At 42.2% G+C, this 18,765-nt stretch overlaps 1 protein-coding gene across 3 annotated transcripts in view; it reads right to left on the reverse strand.

Moving 5' to 3' along the window:
* WDR37 (WD repeat domain 37) overlaps positions 1-18,765 on the reverse strand; it is a 233,877-nt gene that overhangs the window by 117,088 nt on the left and 98,024 nt on the right. For all 3 annotated transcript variants that reach the window (XM_040352669.1, XM_040352668.1, XM_040352670.1), the window contains one exon: positions 13,185-13,361. In XM_040352669.1, coding sequence (XP_040208603.1) covers positions 13,185-13,322 — 138 coding nt within the window. In that variant the 5' untranslated portion in view covers positions 13,323-13,361. The remainder of the gene's footprint in view (positions 1-13,184; positions 13,362-18,765) is intronic.

Consider the following 18,765-nt stretch of genomic DNA (forward strand, 5'->3'; position numbering starts at 1 on the left):
ATAAAAAAAAATTAAAAGCTTTGCCTAGGGAGATTTCAAAGAACCGTAGTTTGGCGTCATTCCACAAGTGCAAGCAATTTTAAAGCATGACATATTAGGTATCCATTTACTCGGCGTAACATCTTTCATATTACACAAAAAAATGGGGTGTATATTATGTTTATTTTTGTAATTCATTTAAGTGTATTTTTTTTTAAATTGAGTTTGAAAACCGCTGTTCAAAAATCGTGTGACATAACACGACCGCTATTTTAATCTGTAGGGTCTCTACTTAAAAAAAATATATAATGTTTGAGGGGTTTTAAGTAATTTTCAAGCAAAATACAAATTTGTATATGTAAACCACAAATATAAGAAAAGGGCTGGGTCCTTATGTGGTTACTCTGTATTCATTAGTAAACCACTGATTCTTTTTAATGCAATGAGTGTAAGAACTCACATTTGGCTGGATTTCAGACTATTTTAAACCTGTGTACATCAGCAGTGGGACTGGCAGAGGAAGGAACAACTTTGGAAGTCAGATGAGCTGCATGCAAATATGTTGAAAAATAATAAGCTGAAAGAAGCAAGAAAACAGAGTGAGCAGAGGAATGGCCTCATCAGTCTCCTCTGCTCCTTCACTCTCCGATCAGCAGACTGGGGCTGGAGCGCCGTTAGCATGAAGTCATAGTAAGTCAGTCCTGGACAAAAGATTAGCTACAGCCAATACTGGTGACTAGTCTTTGACCTTGCCTTTTTTTTTCTTTTGGGCATGGTTCCCACAGTTTAAGAGTCTTTAACAAGGACGAGAAAAAAAAACGCAGCCAATAAGAACACTCTCTACTTCAGTTCTGTGTAAGCTTTGCAGTCAACCAAAACGATGGAACAAAGGGCAGTTTGCATAGATACATTTTTTGGAGCTGTCCTGAGGTGGAATGTAAGCTGCTCTCCCTATGTAGAAAATTCATTTAAGTGTCAGCTGATTATATTTAAAGGAGGAGTTCACTTAAATCACAAATGCACATTTTTTGCAGGTAAAAAAAAATAGAATTTTGTCTTTTCTTTGCATTGCACCTGCGATCTGCAAATGGCAAATACCAGGCTCATGAAGACTCTCAGTAAAGCCGTCTGCCTGTACCTCCCAACACAGACAGTTACTGGAGAGCAGGAACATCAATGAACTAAGAGCACTTATCAGCGCCCTCAAAGTTCATTGGGAACTACAAGCCTCCTGTCGCAATGGAAGATGGTACTTGTACTTCATTGTATCACAGAACTCGGAATAAATGATGTGGCCGTGAGGGTGGAGCCCCACATGGCTGCACATTTTTAAAATTGTGACAGCGGGTGTAGGGAGAAGATCCTCTGCCAGCTGTCACAATAGAATCGGCATTGCCCTAAATACGGGTGTAACATGTTCAGAAAGGTGATTTTAGTGAATTCAGCATGTTTTCATTTCAACACTATTCTCCATTGTATCTTTTCAACATCCCAAATGTTGGAATAAATGCCATGTTATCATGCCATAGAACATCAAAGTACTCAGGTTCAAGCAGAAATGAACCTCGGCGCAAGAGATTCTTATGGGCAAGACAGGAAAAAAAAACATTCATCCTAACCTCAGCAATAACAAACGGCTGGCAGACTAAACAATACCTTTATACGAGCAATAATTCACAGGCAGAAGGTCAATGCTTTCTCCCAACACACAATGGATTCTACTTTCTTCTCCTTCATGACATTTAAAGTCATAACTAGTGGTAGAAATGCTGATGTTTTGCAGAAACACATCATATTAGTACTGGGAACTAAAAGCCAAAACCACAAATATTTAACCTGGCCTGAATTAAAGCGGAGGTCCACACAAAAAGTGAACGTCCACTTTCGGAACCCTCCCCCCATCCGGTGTCACATTTGTCACCATTTAGGGGGGTGCATATACCTGTATAATACAGGTATTTGCACCCACTTCCAGGGATAGACTCCCGCGGGAGTCAGGCCCCTTCGCGTCACCCCCCCGCTGACTTCTGAGAGACACACAGGTCTCAGGAGACAGCGGGGAACAGTAAGGACGCGCAGCACGACTCGCGCATGCTCAGCAGGGAACCAGGCAGTGAAGCCGCAACGCTTCACTTCCTAAATCCCTCACCGAGGATGGCGGCGGGGGCAGCCGAGAGAGGAATGATTGTTCGGATTAGGCTGCCAACATCGCGGGCACCCAGGACAGGTAATTGCCCATTTATTAAAAGTCAGCAGCTGCAGTATTTGTAGCTGCTGGCTTTTAATTTTTTTTTTTTTTCGTGGGACCTCTGCTTTAAAGTGGAGGTTCACCCTAAAAAACATCTATGAACCATCCCATACAGCATACTTGCGTCAGCTATAGTATGTTTTTTTTTTCCGCTGTATTTACCGTTTAATCCTTCAGTTTCGTTTCAGACTCCCGCGGGGAGTAGGCGTTCCTATGATGAGGGGAACATGATTGACGTCCGGCTATGGCGCGTCACGCGCTCCGAAAATAGCCGGAGTAGGACTCGGCTCTTTACGGCGCCTGCGCACAGACTAGGAGCTGACTGCGCAGGCGCGTGTATATATCCGAGTCCTATTTCGGCTATTTTTGGAATGAGTGACGCGCCATAGCCGGACGTCAATCATGTTCCCCTCTTCATAGGAACGCCGACGATTAAACAGTAAATACAGCAGCAAAAAAAAAAAAAAATACTATAGCCGATGCAAGTATGCTGGATGGGATGGTAGATAAAGAAAAAAAAATTTTTTTTTAGGGTGAACCCCCGCTTTAAAGAGGTCGTGCTCATCGCTGGAACGATCGGGTTCAGGTAAGAAAAGGGGGGGGGGGCAGCTGCAGGACCGAAGGGTTTTCACCTTAATACATAAAAGGCATTAAGGTGAAAAACCAGGAGACTTTACAACTCTTTTAAAGCAGGGTATCAACTTACTGAATTTTGGTTGGTATGTACCGCTGTCCGCACCCCCCCTGTCAGAATACAATAGAACAGCAGGAGACATCCCTGCATCATTGCCTGTGTTGACTGGGAATCTTTTTTCCCAACCTGCTGGTTGCATAAAAAAAAAAAATCAACATGTATACCCAGTTTTAGGATTGAACGACTGCTTGCCCAGTTACTGTATATCACATGATGCTTTCTTTATCTTACAGGTCCAGCAGACCCCAGTGGGCTGAATTCATTGAGGCCATCCTAGTCTTTAGTCCTATGATGCTTATTTCAAAGCAGTGGCTTATCCTCATCAACCTGCAGGGCACGTTCTGTTAGTGGCAAAATAGCCTAGTAAGAAACTTTGCAATGGATAAAAAAAAGCTTTTGTTTAAAAAAACTGAATACATTGAGATATGATGGTGTACGGTGCATACGGTACATACACTAAAATGGGGGTAAGGTTTTAAATGTACACTAATACTTTAATGCAAATAAGAAAGGAACTGCAGGGCATAATGTGTACATTGCCAAAGCTTGCAAAATAAAATAAAAAAACACAAGGGAAAAAAATGAGGTTGATTTACTAAAAGCAGAGTGCAAAATCTAGTGCAGCTCTGCATAGAAACCAATTTGTTTCCAATTTCAGCTGGTTAAAATAAAAAGCGATAAAAAACCTTCAGTGTGGAGTAGCCCCCCTCAGCTCCCCTAATACTTACCTGAGCCCTACCTTCATCCAGCGATGTTGTACAAGAGCCTTAGGCCCCTTTCAGACTGGGGCGGGAGCCGCGGTGGCGGTATAACGCCGCTAAAAATGGATTGACATGGGAATCAGCCGCTAGCGATGCGGTATTAACCCCCGCTAGCGGCCGATAAAGGGTTACTACCTCTATAGAGGCGCATTGCGGGCGGTATTGCCGCTGTTTCACATTTTTTTCAATGGGAAGGAGTGGTGAAGGAGCGGTATACATGCCGTTCCTCTAACCGCTCCAAAGATGCTGCTGACGAGATTTTTTTGTCTCCCGCCAGCGCATCGCCTCAGTGTGAGAGCCCTCAGGCTTTCACATTGAGTCTGCAGTGAAGGAGTTTTTCAGGCGGGATAGCAGCGCTATTTTTAGCACTGTACCGCCTGAAAAACTCCTCAATGTGAAAGGGGCCTTAGTTGTCTGGGACTCTCCCTCCCGATTGGCTGAGACACAGCAGCGGCGCCATTGGCTCTTGCTGTTGTCAAAGTCAGTGAGCCAATAAGAGAGGGGGTGAGGCCGAGCCGCGGCTCCATGTCTAAATGGACACACAGAGCAGTGCCCCCATAGCAAGCTGCTTGCTGTGGGAACATTCCATTCCAAAGGAGGGAGGGGCCAGGAGCGCCGGCGAGGGACTTAAGAAGAGGAGGATCTGGGCTGCTCTGTGCAAAAATCACTGCTCAGAACAGGTACGTACAGTATATCATGTTTTTTTTTTTTTAAATAACAGACTTTATCATCAATTTAAGCTTTGACAAAAAAAATAAAAATAAAAAATAAAGTTTTTTAATGTATGGTTTCTATGCAGAGCTGCGCCAGATTTTGCACTCTCCAGTTTCAGTAAATCAACCCCAATGTGTCCAGCTGATTGGCTTGGTCTTGTAGGACTGTTTGGGCCCATTCAAACCAGCAGCACATTATACTCTTTAAAACACACAGCTGCTGGTGTGCATTGTAGAGAAAGTGTCATGCATTCTTAAAATACATTGCACCAGTTATCTTTTTGAACTTGAAATGTCATAAAAGAATATAAATTCATCTTTATGAGCCTCAGTTCCCTATGATTTGGTGTAGTGTGTCCCTACATGCTGTGCTGCGTAACAATGCACCGTGTCCTACTTCCATTTGATTTTTTTATGCACGCAATGCACAGTGATGTGTATGAAACCAATAGGACAAAGGAAACATTCTTTGTCCATTTACTGGGCAATGATGTTCAGTACATATATTGTAAATGGACCCCCAAACTCTTCCAGCTACCATGTATAACTAAAACAATACAAAATGAGCCAAAAGTCACACTTTGTACTGTGTGAGCCAACACACCAAGGGCTAAATTATTGTTATCTACAACCTTGAGGTTGTCCAATTCCCACCCTCAGCATAAGATACAAAATGTGCCAAAACTAAACGCATGGGCCAGCAATACTTCTTTATTATTGATGCATGAGAGAGATAATCAGTCTCTGCTTTCTGTTGCTAAAAATGACAGAAATAAAGCCAATAGAAATAATACTTTGCTTGAGCCATGTACAGGAAAAATACTGCACTGGTGTTAGTTTACAGTGGGTGATAGAAGATATGCTAGATGCAGCTTTTTATTATTAGACAGGATATACAGTGCATCTGCACAGAGCAGCCCTGATCCTCATCTTCTGGGGTCCCCCGCCGGAGCACCTGGCTCCCCCTCTTCATTGGGGAGCCCCGCGAAAAGCTGCGTTCCATGAGAGCACCTGTGCATGCTTCCTCCATGCTGTGACAGCAGGACTCGGCCCTGCCAAGCGCTCCCATGTCACCAGATTTTACCGACAGCAGTAGGAGCCAATTGCTCCTGTTGCCATCAATCTGTCCAATGAGGTGAGAGACAACGGCAGGAGCCGCTGCGCTCGTGCACATCACTGGATCTAATGCGTTCAGCTAAAGGGGGGGGGGGGGCTGCAGCACAGAAGGATTTACACCTCCATGAAAAGAATGAACTGGTGATACAAAAGGAAATGGGGAATTCCACCCTGGAAATCTGTTACTGGCACACGAGTCATCACAGGGAGATTTCTCCATACTTCTAAGGGTGCCAGTTGTAGGATTTCCCAATATTTTCTGTTCCTGCACCAACCATACAACTGTGACAGAGACAAATATATACCTAAAGGAGGTTCTAACCATCTGCAGTTCTGTTAGGGCCCATTCACACCAGCATGTATGCATTATGTTCAGTAGAACACGTGCCTGCTGGCAAATGTTGTCATAGGCTGTGTATAAAGCCATTTATTTTCTCTTTTTTTATTTACTTTATTGAAAATGTCACAAAATGACATTCCAATCATTTCTATGCATAGCAGCATTTAGTGATGAGGTGTAGTGTATCGCAACACGCCGCACAAAATGCAGATGTCCTTTTTTTTCCAGTACACATCACTGCGATTCGCGTTCGTATGAACTTCACTAATAAAACATAAAAGTAGATACTTGCTTAAAGTCCCAAATTCCCTTCTCTTATCTACTTGAACCAGGGATGGAGGCTCTTCATTTTTCTTCATTCAAAGTCCCAAAATCCCCCACTTTATTGCAATAAAACATAAAAGGCAAATTGTCCTGTCTATGCGTTGGGCAAATCCGACAATCACAGCCCAATGTATATGTGTGAACAGGCACGTAGGCTAGGTTCACACATGTCCGGTTTGCAGTCAATTTCCAAAAAGGAGTCCGGTGCAGCTTTGTTCACCGGTTCAGGTGCAAATTTTTACTTAAAACCAAACCCAAAATTGCACAGTACTCTTTTTGAGAATAAAGTGCGGCTGCCTCGAACATGTGTGAAGCGGCTCCATTGTAAGGCAGCCCAGTTCACATGTTATGCAAATTGGATGCAGTTCCAAATGCCAAAACCAAGCCCTAAAGCATGGGTGCTCAACCTGTGGCCCTCCAGCTGTTGCAGAACTACAAGTCCCATCATGCCTCTGCCTTTGGGAGTCATGCTTGTAACTGTCAGCCTTGCAATGCCTCATGGGACTTGTAGTTCCGCAACAGCTGGGGGGTCACAGGTTGAGCACCCATGCCCTAAAGTATTACTAAACCCACAACAGTAAAATCAGTCTGTATATGCCGTAAAGCATGCTTGTTATAATCACTGTGGAACCCAAGGGATTAATCCTGCGCATTGTGTAAAAAGGCTGTTTGATCCTGTCTTCTCTGATCCTTCCCTTTCTTCCACTGTCCACTAAGAAAGAGCCTTTGGAGTTACTGTACACATGCTCAGTTTGGTGTGCATTGCTAGAGATTTTTTTTTTTTTCTTGGGAGGATGCATGTGATCAGCACAGGGCCAATCAGCAATGTCAAGACAAAAGGTCAGAGGTCCTGCAACCTCATAGGACAGTCAGAGGTGAATGAAAACTCCTCCTACAAGTTTTAAACTACACACTGATGGAAGTCATAGGACTGCTATAACTGCTGATGAGAAAAGGTATTTAGCAGTTTATATTTACTAAAATAAGTGCATTTCCATGTTCTGTGTACTGTGGGAGACCAGATATAGTGAATGCAGGGTCCTGGGTTTAGTAACACTTTACAAGCGTGTGACAAAAACAAAGAAAAAAACAAAAGCAAATCACAGCTAGGCAAAACTTGCCAGAAATGGACATAAAACGGAAATGAGGAAACAAGACACTATAAACAAAAGGATTATTAGATAATACACAAATCAAACACATGTACACAGAGGGCTTGGGAAAGAATCTCTCAGATTTTAGGAATGATGATTTTTAGCAGCAAAATGTAAAAAAACATCAAATCATTTCAGAGAAAAGTACACAGATGATACCTTACATTATGCATAAATAGGCCGCTACATATAAACTCCCCAAATCATACAAATCACAGTTCATAGCTACCAATATTTTCTGATTAGTTATTATAGGCGACAACTTTAGTCTTTGTTTTACCACCCCACAACTTGCACTGGCCTGTTCTTATTCCCAGTGAACGGACTTGGTACAGACCATAAAATAGACAGGGATAGGAAAATCACTACAAATCAGACAGATCTACAAGGAAATATCCGAGTGAAACAAAAACGTGGGATTTGCAGGTTTTATTGCCTCCATATAATTAGTATTCATATACTATATTGTAAAAGATCAAATAAGGCATGTGTAAACATAGTTAACATACCGTATATACTCGAGTATAAGCCGACCCGAATATAAGCCGAGGCACTTAATTTTACCACAAAAAAACTGGGAAAACTTATTGACGCGAGTATAAGCCTAGGGTGTCCATCTGCATGCCTCACTTTGTCCATGCCTCACTGTGCCCATGCCTAGACTGACGTTTAACATGGGAGTGTATGGAAGGGGTGCTCAGCTTTGAAAAATCGGTGCTCCCCAGCTGTAGGTCCCCCAGACAACAAACTTTGCACACTTGTAGAGGAGAAATGGGGCTACATGTGTGCCAAGGTCCGAGTCCAGAGGACCTACGACCAGCCGGTACCGGGTCCCAAAGTCACTGCAGAAATGACCGTTTAACATGGGAGTCTATGGAAGGGGTGCCCGGGTTTGAATAATCGGTGCTCCCCCGGCAGTAGGTCCCCTGGACAACAAACTTTGCACCCTTGTAGAGGAAGAGTGTTGCCAAGTGCCACGTTTGGGGTCCAGGGGACCTACGGTCGGCTGGTACCGGGTCCCCAAATTCTGGGAGATCAGGCGCAAAAAGGTGACTCGAGTATAAGCCGAGGGGGGCATTTTCAGCACGAAAAAAAATGTGCTGAAAAACTCGGCTTATATTCGAGTATATACAGTAATCGTAAAAGTCTTTTTTTGTTTAAAAAATAAACATGTTATAGTTACCTGTAGGTAAATAGTGTATAACGCCGTGAATTCCTGCGCTAAATATGCGATTATAAAGGAATAATTGATGAAAAAAAAATAAGCGATTACTAACATTCAGGGTTGCTGCTCTCAAAAGTGCATGTGCCTTTAAAATGTAAAGATAAGAGCACCAACATATACTATACTAATACATCACCAAATAAATCATAAAAACGCACATCAAATATAAAATGACAATATATAAGTCCATAAATTCCAGTGAACAAATAAATATATAAAAGTTCATGTGAAACCAAGAGAGAGGTTTTTCCAGTGCAACTTCAACTTAAAAGAGGTTGTAAAGGTTCATGTTTTCTCACCTTAACGCATCCTATGCATTAAGGTGAAAAAACATCCGGCGATGACCGCTCCCCCGTTGTACTTACCTAAGCCCTGGAAAGTCCCGCGTCGCGGGAGCCCTGGAAAGTTCTCGTCTCTTCATTGGATAGATTGATAGCAGCGCAACTATTGGCTTGCGCTGCTGTCAATCAAATCAAATGACGCGGCGCCGGGGGTGGGACCGAGTCCTGTACTCGGCGGCTATGGATGCCGAATACAAAACTTAGGAGCGCGCTCGCAAGGTAACCCCCTTGGAAGAGAGCTTCCCAGAGGGGATTATCTGAGGCAGGGAGGAGCCAAGAGAGCTGCCGAGGGACCCCAGAAAACGGCGTTAGGGGCCACTCTGTGCAAAACGAGCTGCTCAGTGGAGGCAAATATGACATGTTTGTTATTTAAAAAAAAAATGCGAACCTTTACAACCACTTTAGTGTGCAGTATAAAGTGCCAAAACTAAAAATCGGTGCAAAATTTGTGCTGCGCTTAGTAGTCCCACAGGCTGTCACTGCGGCTTGCATTGTCGTCACTGAGCCATCAGAAATCCCGTTAGGAAGCGTGCAAACTTTAAGATGACTGCTGGGCTCTGTGGTCCCACAGGCTGTATCTCCAGTGACAAAAAGGTAATGTCCCTCAACGAACCTTTGAAAACGACCCGTGGGAGGGACGAAACTGGTCAGGTGACCACAGGTGGCGACGTCATTTCCGGTGATGGAGACGCAGGCTGTTTGGCCACTTTCGGTTTTACATGTTTTTAACATTTTAATGTGAGCGGAATACCTGGAATTGTTTTTGATTTAATACAATAAACACACAGAATTACGCTATGAAGCTTCTTTTTTCATTTGTACCCATCCCTGGAGGTTTGTTGAGGACAACACCTTTTGTAGTTGGAGATGCAGCCTGTGGGGACCACAGAGTCCAGCAGTCCTCATTGGGTTTGCACACTTCCTAACAGAATTCCGGGATTTCTGATGGTTCAGCGAGGACAACGCAAGCCGCAGTGAGACAGCCTAAGGGACTACTAAGCCCAGCCATCCTCTCAAAGTGCATCCGACTTCTGTTATGGAAGTCTTGGATCTCTGGTGAGAGAGGGCACACAGAGGGGAGCAAGAAATTTGCACTGATGTTTGTTTTGGCACTTTATACTGCACATCCCATTAAGTTGAAGTTGCACTGGAAAAACCTTCTTGGATTCACATGAACGTTATATATTTGTTCACTGGAATTTTTGGACTTTATATATTGTCATTTTATACGTGATATGAGTTTTTATGATTTATTTGGTGATGTATTGGTATATGGTAGCGCTCTTATCTTGTTCACACGTTATACTTACCTGCTCTGTGTAGTGGATTTGCACAGAGCAGACCAGATCCTCCTCTTCTTCTTGGGTCCTTCGCCAGTGCTCCTGGCCCCTCCCTTCTGCCAAGTGCCCCCCCAGCAAGCAGCTTGCTATTGGGCACCCGAGCTGCTGCTCTGCATGTCCATGCTGCCTCTTCTTATTGGCTCCCTGAATTTGATTGACAGCAGCGGGAGCCAATGGCGCCCGCTGCTGTGTCTCAGCCAACCAGGAGGAAGAGTCCTGGGTAGCTGAGGTTCTCATGCAACATTGCTGGATCGAGATGGGGCTCAGCTAATTGCTGGGGGAGGCTGCAGCACAATAGAGCTGCACAATTAAAGTTAAGTTAAAAAAATGGTGATTTCGAATTTAACCCCCATGACTATCTCTATTGCAGAGTTTGCCGATTCTTTCATATAACAAGTGGAGAGACTTATCTGCTCACTCAGCTGTCAAAAGAAAATATCCCAGCAGTCTGCCAAGTTTTTAACAGGAAACATTGTAACCAACTTCCTTCTTAGCTCAAAGGGAAACTTCTGTGTGTAAATGCAGAAAGTTTAACCACTTAAAGACAAAGTAACCCGCACAGCATACTAGCTCATTATGTGGCACATTATGTGCCACTTACTTGAGATTGCAGCCCCCGAAGTCCTCCTCGTCCCCCTCTGCCGCAACGTCTCCTTGCATTCTCTTCCTGCATCTGGCACTGTGGCTGGCTGGAGCAGCGATGACGGAGATCCCCGGCGATACGGAATTAACGCTGGTTATGCCATTAAGAAAAACTGCACTTTCAGTGCGCCTGCGCCGTTGTCTACGGCGCTCATGCGCCGTAGACATTGGCGCCTAAGATTACTGTAAATATCTCCTAAACCGTGGAGGTTTAGGAGATATTTCTTGCACCTACAGGTAAGCCTTAATCTAGGCTTACCTGTAGGTGCAGATGTGTGGTTGGGTTTACAACCACATTAAAGTCTAAATCTTTTTCTGACATGTGTTTATTAAGTTAAAAAAAGTCAATATTTTTTGCTAGAAAATTACTTGAAACCGCCAAACATTATTTATATTTTAGCAGAGACCCTAAGGAATAAAAAGGCAATTTGCTGCAATATTTTAGTTCACATAGTATTTGTCCAGTGGTCTTTCAAACGCAAAAAAAATTTGGGGGGAAAAAATATACTTTAATGAATATAAAAAAAAAAAAACGCAACCGTAAAGTTGGCCCAATTTTTTTGTTTTATGTGAAAGATGATACGCCACGGGAGAGAGAGAAAGAGAGAGAGAAAGAATCGTGATCTAAGCAAAAAAAAAAACGTGATTCTCATTTTAGCCAGAATCGTGCAGTTCTACAGCACACCGATATTTTTTTTTTTTTTTTTATCTTAATGCATAGAATGCATCAAGATAAAAAACCTTCTGACTTTATAACCACTTTAGGCAAATTCAAAATAACTCGTACTATGCCAATTCATGCATTCCTGTTCTTGTTAAGTTTTAAAATTTGGGATTTTTTTTACTTTTACTCTTCGTAGAAACAGTAAACAAGATAAACAGAGAGCGAAATCTCCCCAACAGGGTACCATTACAATTTGACAGGTGTCATCTGAGATCTCGTAGTGGAAACCATGTTGTCACATGGAGGGAGATGTACGAAGATTGGAGCACACAGAATCAATTTCGAACTTCAGATTTTTGAATTAATGGGGAAGTAAAACGTCTTCCTCTTTAATTGTACCTACAGGTAAGTCTATAATAAGGCTTACCTGTAGGTACTGTAAATATTTCCTAAACTTGCACCATTTGGGAGATTTTTTTTGGGGGGGGGGGGGGGGGGGAGGGTTTACAACCTCTTTAAAGCAATTGTAAGGCCTAATGCACACTGGATGTTATAAAAATGGCAGTAGCGTTATCTGTAGAAAGCTGTAGAATGAGTTTTTCAGCATTTTTGCAATAGCGTTTTTTCAGCTGTTGCATTTTTCAGCAAAATTATACTCCTGTAAAAGTTTACGGCTCAAAAACGCTGATAAAAGCCAAATGGTCGACTTTATAAGCTTTTTTTAGAATGTGTTTACAGCTAATAAACGGTTATCAAAAACCATTAGTTCTGGGGGGGGGGGGGGGGGGGGGGGTTCCAGCCAGGTCCCCTTCTTTTTAGGTCCCCTTCTCAGGTTTTGGAGGGGTCAACTTTTAATTAATACCCGCAGCAGATCCCAGAACACAGTGCAATTTGTTATGCAGTGCAATGCGGGTAACACAGCGATTCTTGTGCGTTTCCAGCATCACAGTGTGAACAGAGCCATAAACCTAGAAGCGGATTGGTTACTCTTCACAGCTGCAACAGATTCTGTGTGTTCCAGTTTTAGTAAATCTCCCCCAATAAGATAAGGTGAAGGAAAATCACTATCAAGGAACAAAGGTAACAAAAATATATGGGGCCCGAGATTTTAACGAATCTACTTAAAAGGAATAAAAAATAAATAAAAATTTCTAGGAGACAAGAAATTAAGGCATTTTTGTTTTCCAATGGGAAAACAGGCAGCAGCATGAACTGATTGAGGCTTTAACCCCTTCATGTTCTTACAAAAAAAAAATTGTGTATGGATGCACATAATATCCAAATACTGTTTCCATTCGATCACTATACAGTGCAAGGCGAGGGACATAGTATGCCCAGTACTTTTCTGCTTCGAGACGTTTCAGTCTTCTGCACCCAACAAAGCCCAATAGAGGTCAGTGAAAGAATCAGCACTGTGAACAGTATTGATCGCCTACCTTGTTCCTTCACATCAAAAATAAAATATCCAATCAAGGGAGTACTAACTCACAATGCCAACGTTTTTTCAAAAGAGGTATAAAATAAATCTGCCATTTAATAAAGCCCTCCAACCACACTGCTATTGGTAAAATACACCAGAAAATGAATGCTCATAACAAAACATACAACATACAAAACATAACAAAACTGCGTTGCCAATTTACCTGTCCCTCCAGCAAGTCTCTCTGCAGACCGGGCCGATCCTGCTCTGAGCTGTTCGTCCGTTTTAACGTCAGACTGTTAGACTTGCGTTTCTGTTTTGTCTGGCGCGCGGCCGACCAGCTTCCACTTTCCGTCGGCATCACGCCTCACTTTTTGGTTCTCAGCACAATAAAGGAAAACTACAAAATAAAAAAAAATAAAAAACATGAGTTAATTTAAATAAAAAAAATAAAAAATAAATAAAAAAAAACACGATTTAAAGTAGTTCTAAAGGCCGAAAATGATTGTAAACTTTCACCTTGCAAAACAACCCATTCCGTTTAAAATAGAAACGAAAGGCAAAACATTTCAGTATAGATATAATACATTATAAATACTCCTCCACCCTCACATACCCTCTGTTCTCCGCTGTAGAGAGCTGGGGAGGAGAAACAGCAGTGCACGGATGTTTCCAGTGAACAGAGGAGAGCATGGTGAGTTCCCAGCATAGCTAGGGAACTGACCACAGTGTGTTCTCCTGCTTAGTGTGGTTAGTTTTTAGAAAGGACTGGCAGGATCGCCAAGACTTCCAAGAAAGGAAGCAATACAAGAGTACATGGTGAAACAGACACATATCAGGAATATGAAATGTTGGGTTTGCATATTCTTTAAGAGTCATTTTTTTTCCTTCAATGCAATGCATATATACTCCAGTGTTTGTAGAGGCTATAACTTTCGCACAAACCAATATACACTTTTTTTTTTTTTTACCAAAGGTATGTGACTTAATACATTTTGACCTTAAATTCATGAAGAAAATACCGTATATACTAGTATAAGCCGACCCGAATATAAGCCGAGGCACCCAATTTTACCACAAAAAAATGGGAAAACCTATTGACTCTAGTATAAGCCTAGGGTGTCCATCTGCATGGCTCACTGTGTCCATGTGCATGCCTCACTGTGCCCATGCCTAGACTTGCGTTTAACATGGGAGTATATAGAAGGGGTGCCCGGATTTGAAAAAAAACAATGCTCCCCGGCCAACAAACTTTGCACACTTGTAGAGAAGGAGTGGGGCTATACGTGTGTCCAGAGGACCAACGGCCGGCCGGTACCGGGTCCCCAAAGTCCGGGAGATCAGGGGTAAAAAGGGGACTTGAGTATAAGCCGAGGGGGGCATTTTCAGCTCAAAAAAAATTTGCTGAAAAACTTGACTTGTACTCGAGTATATACGGTAGATTTTTTTTATTGGATAGGTATTCTAACAGAAAGTAGAAAATATCGGCTGTTTAAAAAAAAAAAAAAAAAGGTTTTCATTTATAGGATAAGAAAATAAACCCAGTGGTGATCAAATACAATCAAATGAAAGCTCTATTTGTATGGAAAAAAAAAAGGATATCAATTTATTTTGTGTACAGTGTTGCAGGACAGTGCAATTGTCCGTTAAAAGTAGCACAGTGTTTAATTTCAGAAAATGCTCTGGCCACGAAGGGGGTAAAACCTAATGGAGGCCAAGAGGGTAAAAAGCAGCTAAACTCCTATTAGTAAAAAAAGAAAAAAAAAAAAAAAAAAAGTAGCTTTCATTGCATTTTAAATACTTTAAGCAAACACTCTTCTGCAGAAGTTCCACTTCGCTTCTGAGTTGAACAACATCTAGCATCATTCAAACCACTCCCTTTGAGCCCAGGAGGTCATGGTCAAGCCTACTGGGAAAAGTTACCATGCCAGACTGGCCATGCTAACACTTTCCCCACCATGGGCTACTGCAGCCCATGGAGGTCACACGTCATTACACTGTTCAGTCTAAGAGTAGGGACCACTCAGTACCACTGCCAGATGACAAGAGGATGGACCCATTATGTCATCAGACCAGCTAGAAGGCACTTGGAGAAAAAAAGTTACACACAGATAAAAAAAAGGGGCGGTGGAGGGCAGGTTGGTGCGATGGTCCCTTAAACCTCAGGTGATGGACTCCTCCATGCCAGTTGGCCGGTCCCACAAAGCAGATCCTCCTCGCCAGCTGTGCAGCCTTTAAATGCGGTCCTGTATGGCATAAAGAAGTTGAGGGTCTGCTCACACTCCAGGACTAAAGATGAGCAAGCAATAAAGTAAACAACAACATTTGCCTATTTCACACCACCCTCCCAGATAAAACAAGAATTTAAAAAGGGAGAAAGAAAGGCGCACCAGCCTCGTGTACTACCGTTTGGCAAATTTTAATGGAATAATAAAATAATGAAAACTACTCACAAACAAAGAATGATAAAAGGCTTGTCAAACGATAATTAAAATACCCCTCAAACCACACTCCAGAATGTAGGGGGGGTGGCGAGGTGCGTTGCTGCTGGCTGACGCGTTTCGAGGTGGCAGAGACCTCTTCCTCAGAGCCCAGCAGACTGACTAATTATCGTTTGACAAGCCTTTTATCATTCTTTGTTTGTGAGTAGTTTTCATTATTTTATTATTCCATTAAAATTTGCCAAACGGTAGTACACGAGGCTGGTGCGCCTTTCTTTCTCCCTTTTTGTCTTCTATCAGGATTCCCCCATCCATGAAGGGCAGCAAGGCCTCTGTTACTACGGGTTCTTTTGACATCTAAGGAGAACTGTATGTAGACATTTGACCAATTATCAAGGATCCCACTTATGCGCAGGAGTTTGTGTTTTTTGTCAAAACAAGAATTTAACCCTAACTGTCTGGCTTATATTTAAAGCGGAAGTAAACCCATCGATTTAATAGTTTCAAAAAGCATGCCAGAAATGCCAACTGTCACATTGACTGTGCTCTCAACTAGGGCCGAAACAACTAATCGATTAATCGACAACTAATCGATTACAATTTTCATAATCGATTAATCGGCCAGTAACATAATGGGGTTAAAAAAAAAAAGAAAAAAAAATAGCCCTTTATAGTACAAAAAAGCAAATCGCTACTGTAAATATTACTTTCACTGTCCCACAGTAAAAAAAATGAACCCCTTACAGTAGCGATTATTTGCTCTTTTTTTACTTATTTTTGTTTTTTTTAACCCCCATTATGTTACTAAACATCTCAGGCCGGGGTCACACCTCTGTGTTTTGGTGCTTTTTGCAGAAACGCACTACAGTTCATTTACATGTTTTCCTATGGGACACGGTCACATTCATGATTTTTTTTCAGCTGCTGCGTATTTGCAAAGGGCGAGGACTTTTTATTTAACGTAAAACGGTGCTATTTTGTTTTTTTTTGGTTCAATATACTTCAATGGAGAATCTGCAGAAAAGCATGTAATGTGTTTTTGCTACAATTTGTGTTTTGTAATCTGCCCAACAACAAATTGGGCCCAAAAAAATAAAAAATTCAACATTTATTTTTTTAAGGCCATTATCTGATTAATCGAAACAAAAAATCGGCCAACTAATCGATTATGAAAATAATCGTTAGTTGCAGCCTTAAAACATTTGCCTATTTCACACCACCCTCCCAGATAAAACAAGCATTTAACCCCAACTGTCTGGCTTATATTTAAAGCGGAAGTAAACCCATAAATGTAATAGTTTCAAAAACAGTTACATTCCCAGCATTCCGGAAATGCCAACTGTCACATTGGCTGTGCTCTCAACCAAACTGTCAAGCCAGCCAATGGCTGGTATCATAGCTGATCACATGTGCAACACCATGGCAAGTGGAGATTAAACAGAGGCCAAGATGGCAGCTTCCTTGTCTGAAAACTATAGGAGGGTTTACCTCCACTTTAATGAAATCTGTGAGTAACAATAAGAGCTCTTTCTACTCAAGTCTAGGCAGATCTACAAGAAACATTCAGCACTTTGTACTCATGTCTGACTGTTGACCTTTGCGTCTTCCTCGCTGTGGTATATTTAGATTGCCGCTTTCAAATAATATCTCAGTATGGAAGAAAAAGCCTCACCTAAGGCTGGTAGATGTTTCTGTAAATGTGTTATTTTAATAAGGAATACCAGTTTCGGCCTTTCAGTGATTCATCCAAGGTGGGCGGACAAGAGGAGGATGATATTGATCCCGTGATCTCAGCATGTTTGCCTACAGCTGCTTAGTCCGGAACTGGCCACTCACACCCAGACGATATTCTTCATTTCAGATTGATGAGGATACCTAGAGGCCAGCCTCACATCCATGGGGATAGAAAGGTTTTTCAACCAGAATTAACTTTTCAATAAAATTACAAAACTACATCTTACTGCTTCAGTGATTTATCAGCTTCGCTGCTGTGGAATATGTTGATGGGAAATGGCCAGGATAATCCTTTCTGATACTATTTTTCAACAGACAGTTGTTAAAATAAAAAAAATTATACCGTTAACTATAGAAAAATTCTGGATACCAAGAGATTATCACCGGGTTGGTCTGCTGGTCTTTTCTCTGAGTTCTGTGGGAGAAACTGGCAGGCTCCTGTACACATCACAGTACCCTGCCTTTTGTTGAAAGGGTTGAAAGCATAAGCATGCGCAGGGGGTGTGCCTGGGTAAACCCTAATCACACTGTACAGTACAGATCGGAGGCGATCGGGTCCGCGGGTCCCGCAGGCACGGTCACGGAGCTTCGGACCATGCTCGTGACCCCACGGCTCTTAAAGAGGGCGTACAGGTACGTGCTTGTGTCCAGCCATGCCATTCTGCCAACGTATATCGGTGTGAATGGGTCCTCAAGTAGTTAAATAAATAAATAAAAAAACACGACTGACACCAACCTCTGCTCCAACAACAACGTCCATGTTTTAATATGTTTTTTTTTATATGTTTTTTTACGTTTTTTTATAAGGAGTGTGTGTATATATTAAGCATACATACATGCACGCACACACCCGTTTCAGCTTTGGGGTGCACACCCTAATGTAAATGCTCCTTCCTGCTGGCCACTGGGTTCTGCAGACTTTAGCATGCATGTTTAAAGGGATTCTGGGGATGTGTTCTTTCATAAAATGTTTGGGAACAAAATTATTAAGACAAAGACAAAGGGAATTGCTTTGACAGGTGCAAACGGTACATATCAGAGGGAGTGGGCATTGATGATTGATGCTGTTTAGACAGTAAATTAAGGCACACTGCAGCATCTTTAGGGGGTACAATATTGTAGAGATGCAAGTTGTAATGGAATTCAAAGTTAAACACAGTTGAGGACTTGATACAAGTGTGGGGGGAAAAAGATAATCTGGAAGTCAGCTTTAACCACAACTTTTAGTTTTGGATAGCGTGGAGATAGATTAGAACACCTATTTGATCGTTAATGCTGTCTGTGCCCGTTAGGGAGATTCCTATCTATTTATCCGGTTTATCATTTTCATTGAAAGTGAAAAGTATAAGAAAATCCTGAACTTTGTGTTTTCCCCAGTAAAGTAATAGAGGGGAAATCTTCCAATGGAGACACTAGTTCTGGTGACCTGGGGGCCCACAAGGGATTTTAATTTGCAGGGACGTCCTCTCACTTCCTGTTTGGCTATGGGGTTTTCTCGGCAAGAACCAGCAAACCGAGTAAACCGTGCGTGTGTACGAGGCTTTGAGGTTTCCCTTCAAGAAAACTGCCCAGAATCTAGACGAGAAAAATAGAGAACCAGCTCTCTATTTCCGTCATTGTTTTCCTGCC

This window comes from Rana temporaria, chromosome 5 (genome assembly GCF_905171775.1).
Source record: "Rana temporaria chromosome 5, aRanTem1.1, whole genome shotgun sequence".
NCBI lineage: Eukaryota > Metazoa > Chordata > Amphibia > Anura > Ranidae > Rana > Rana temporaria.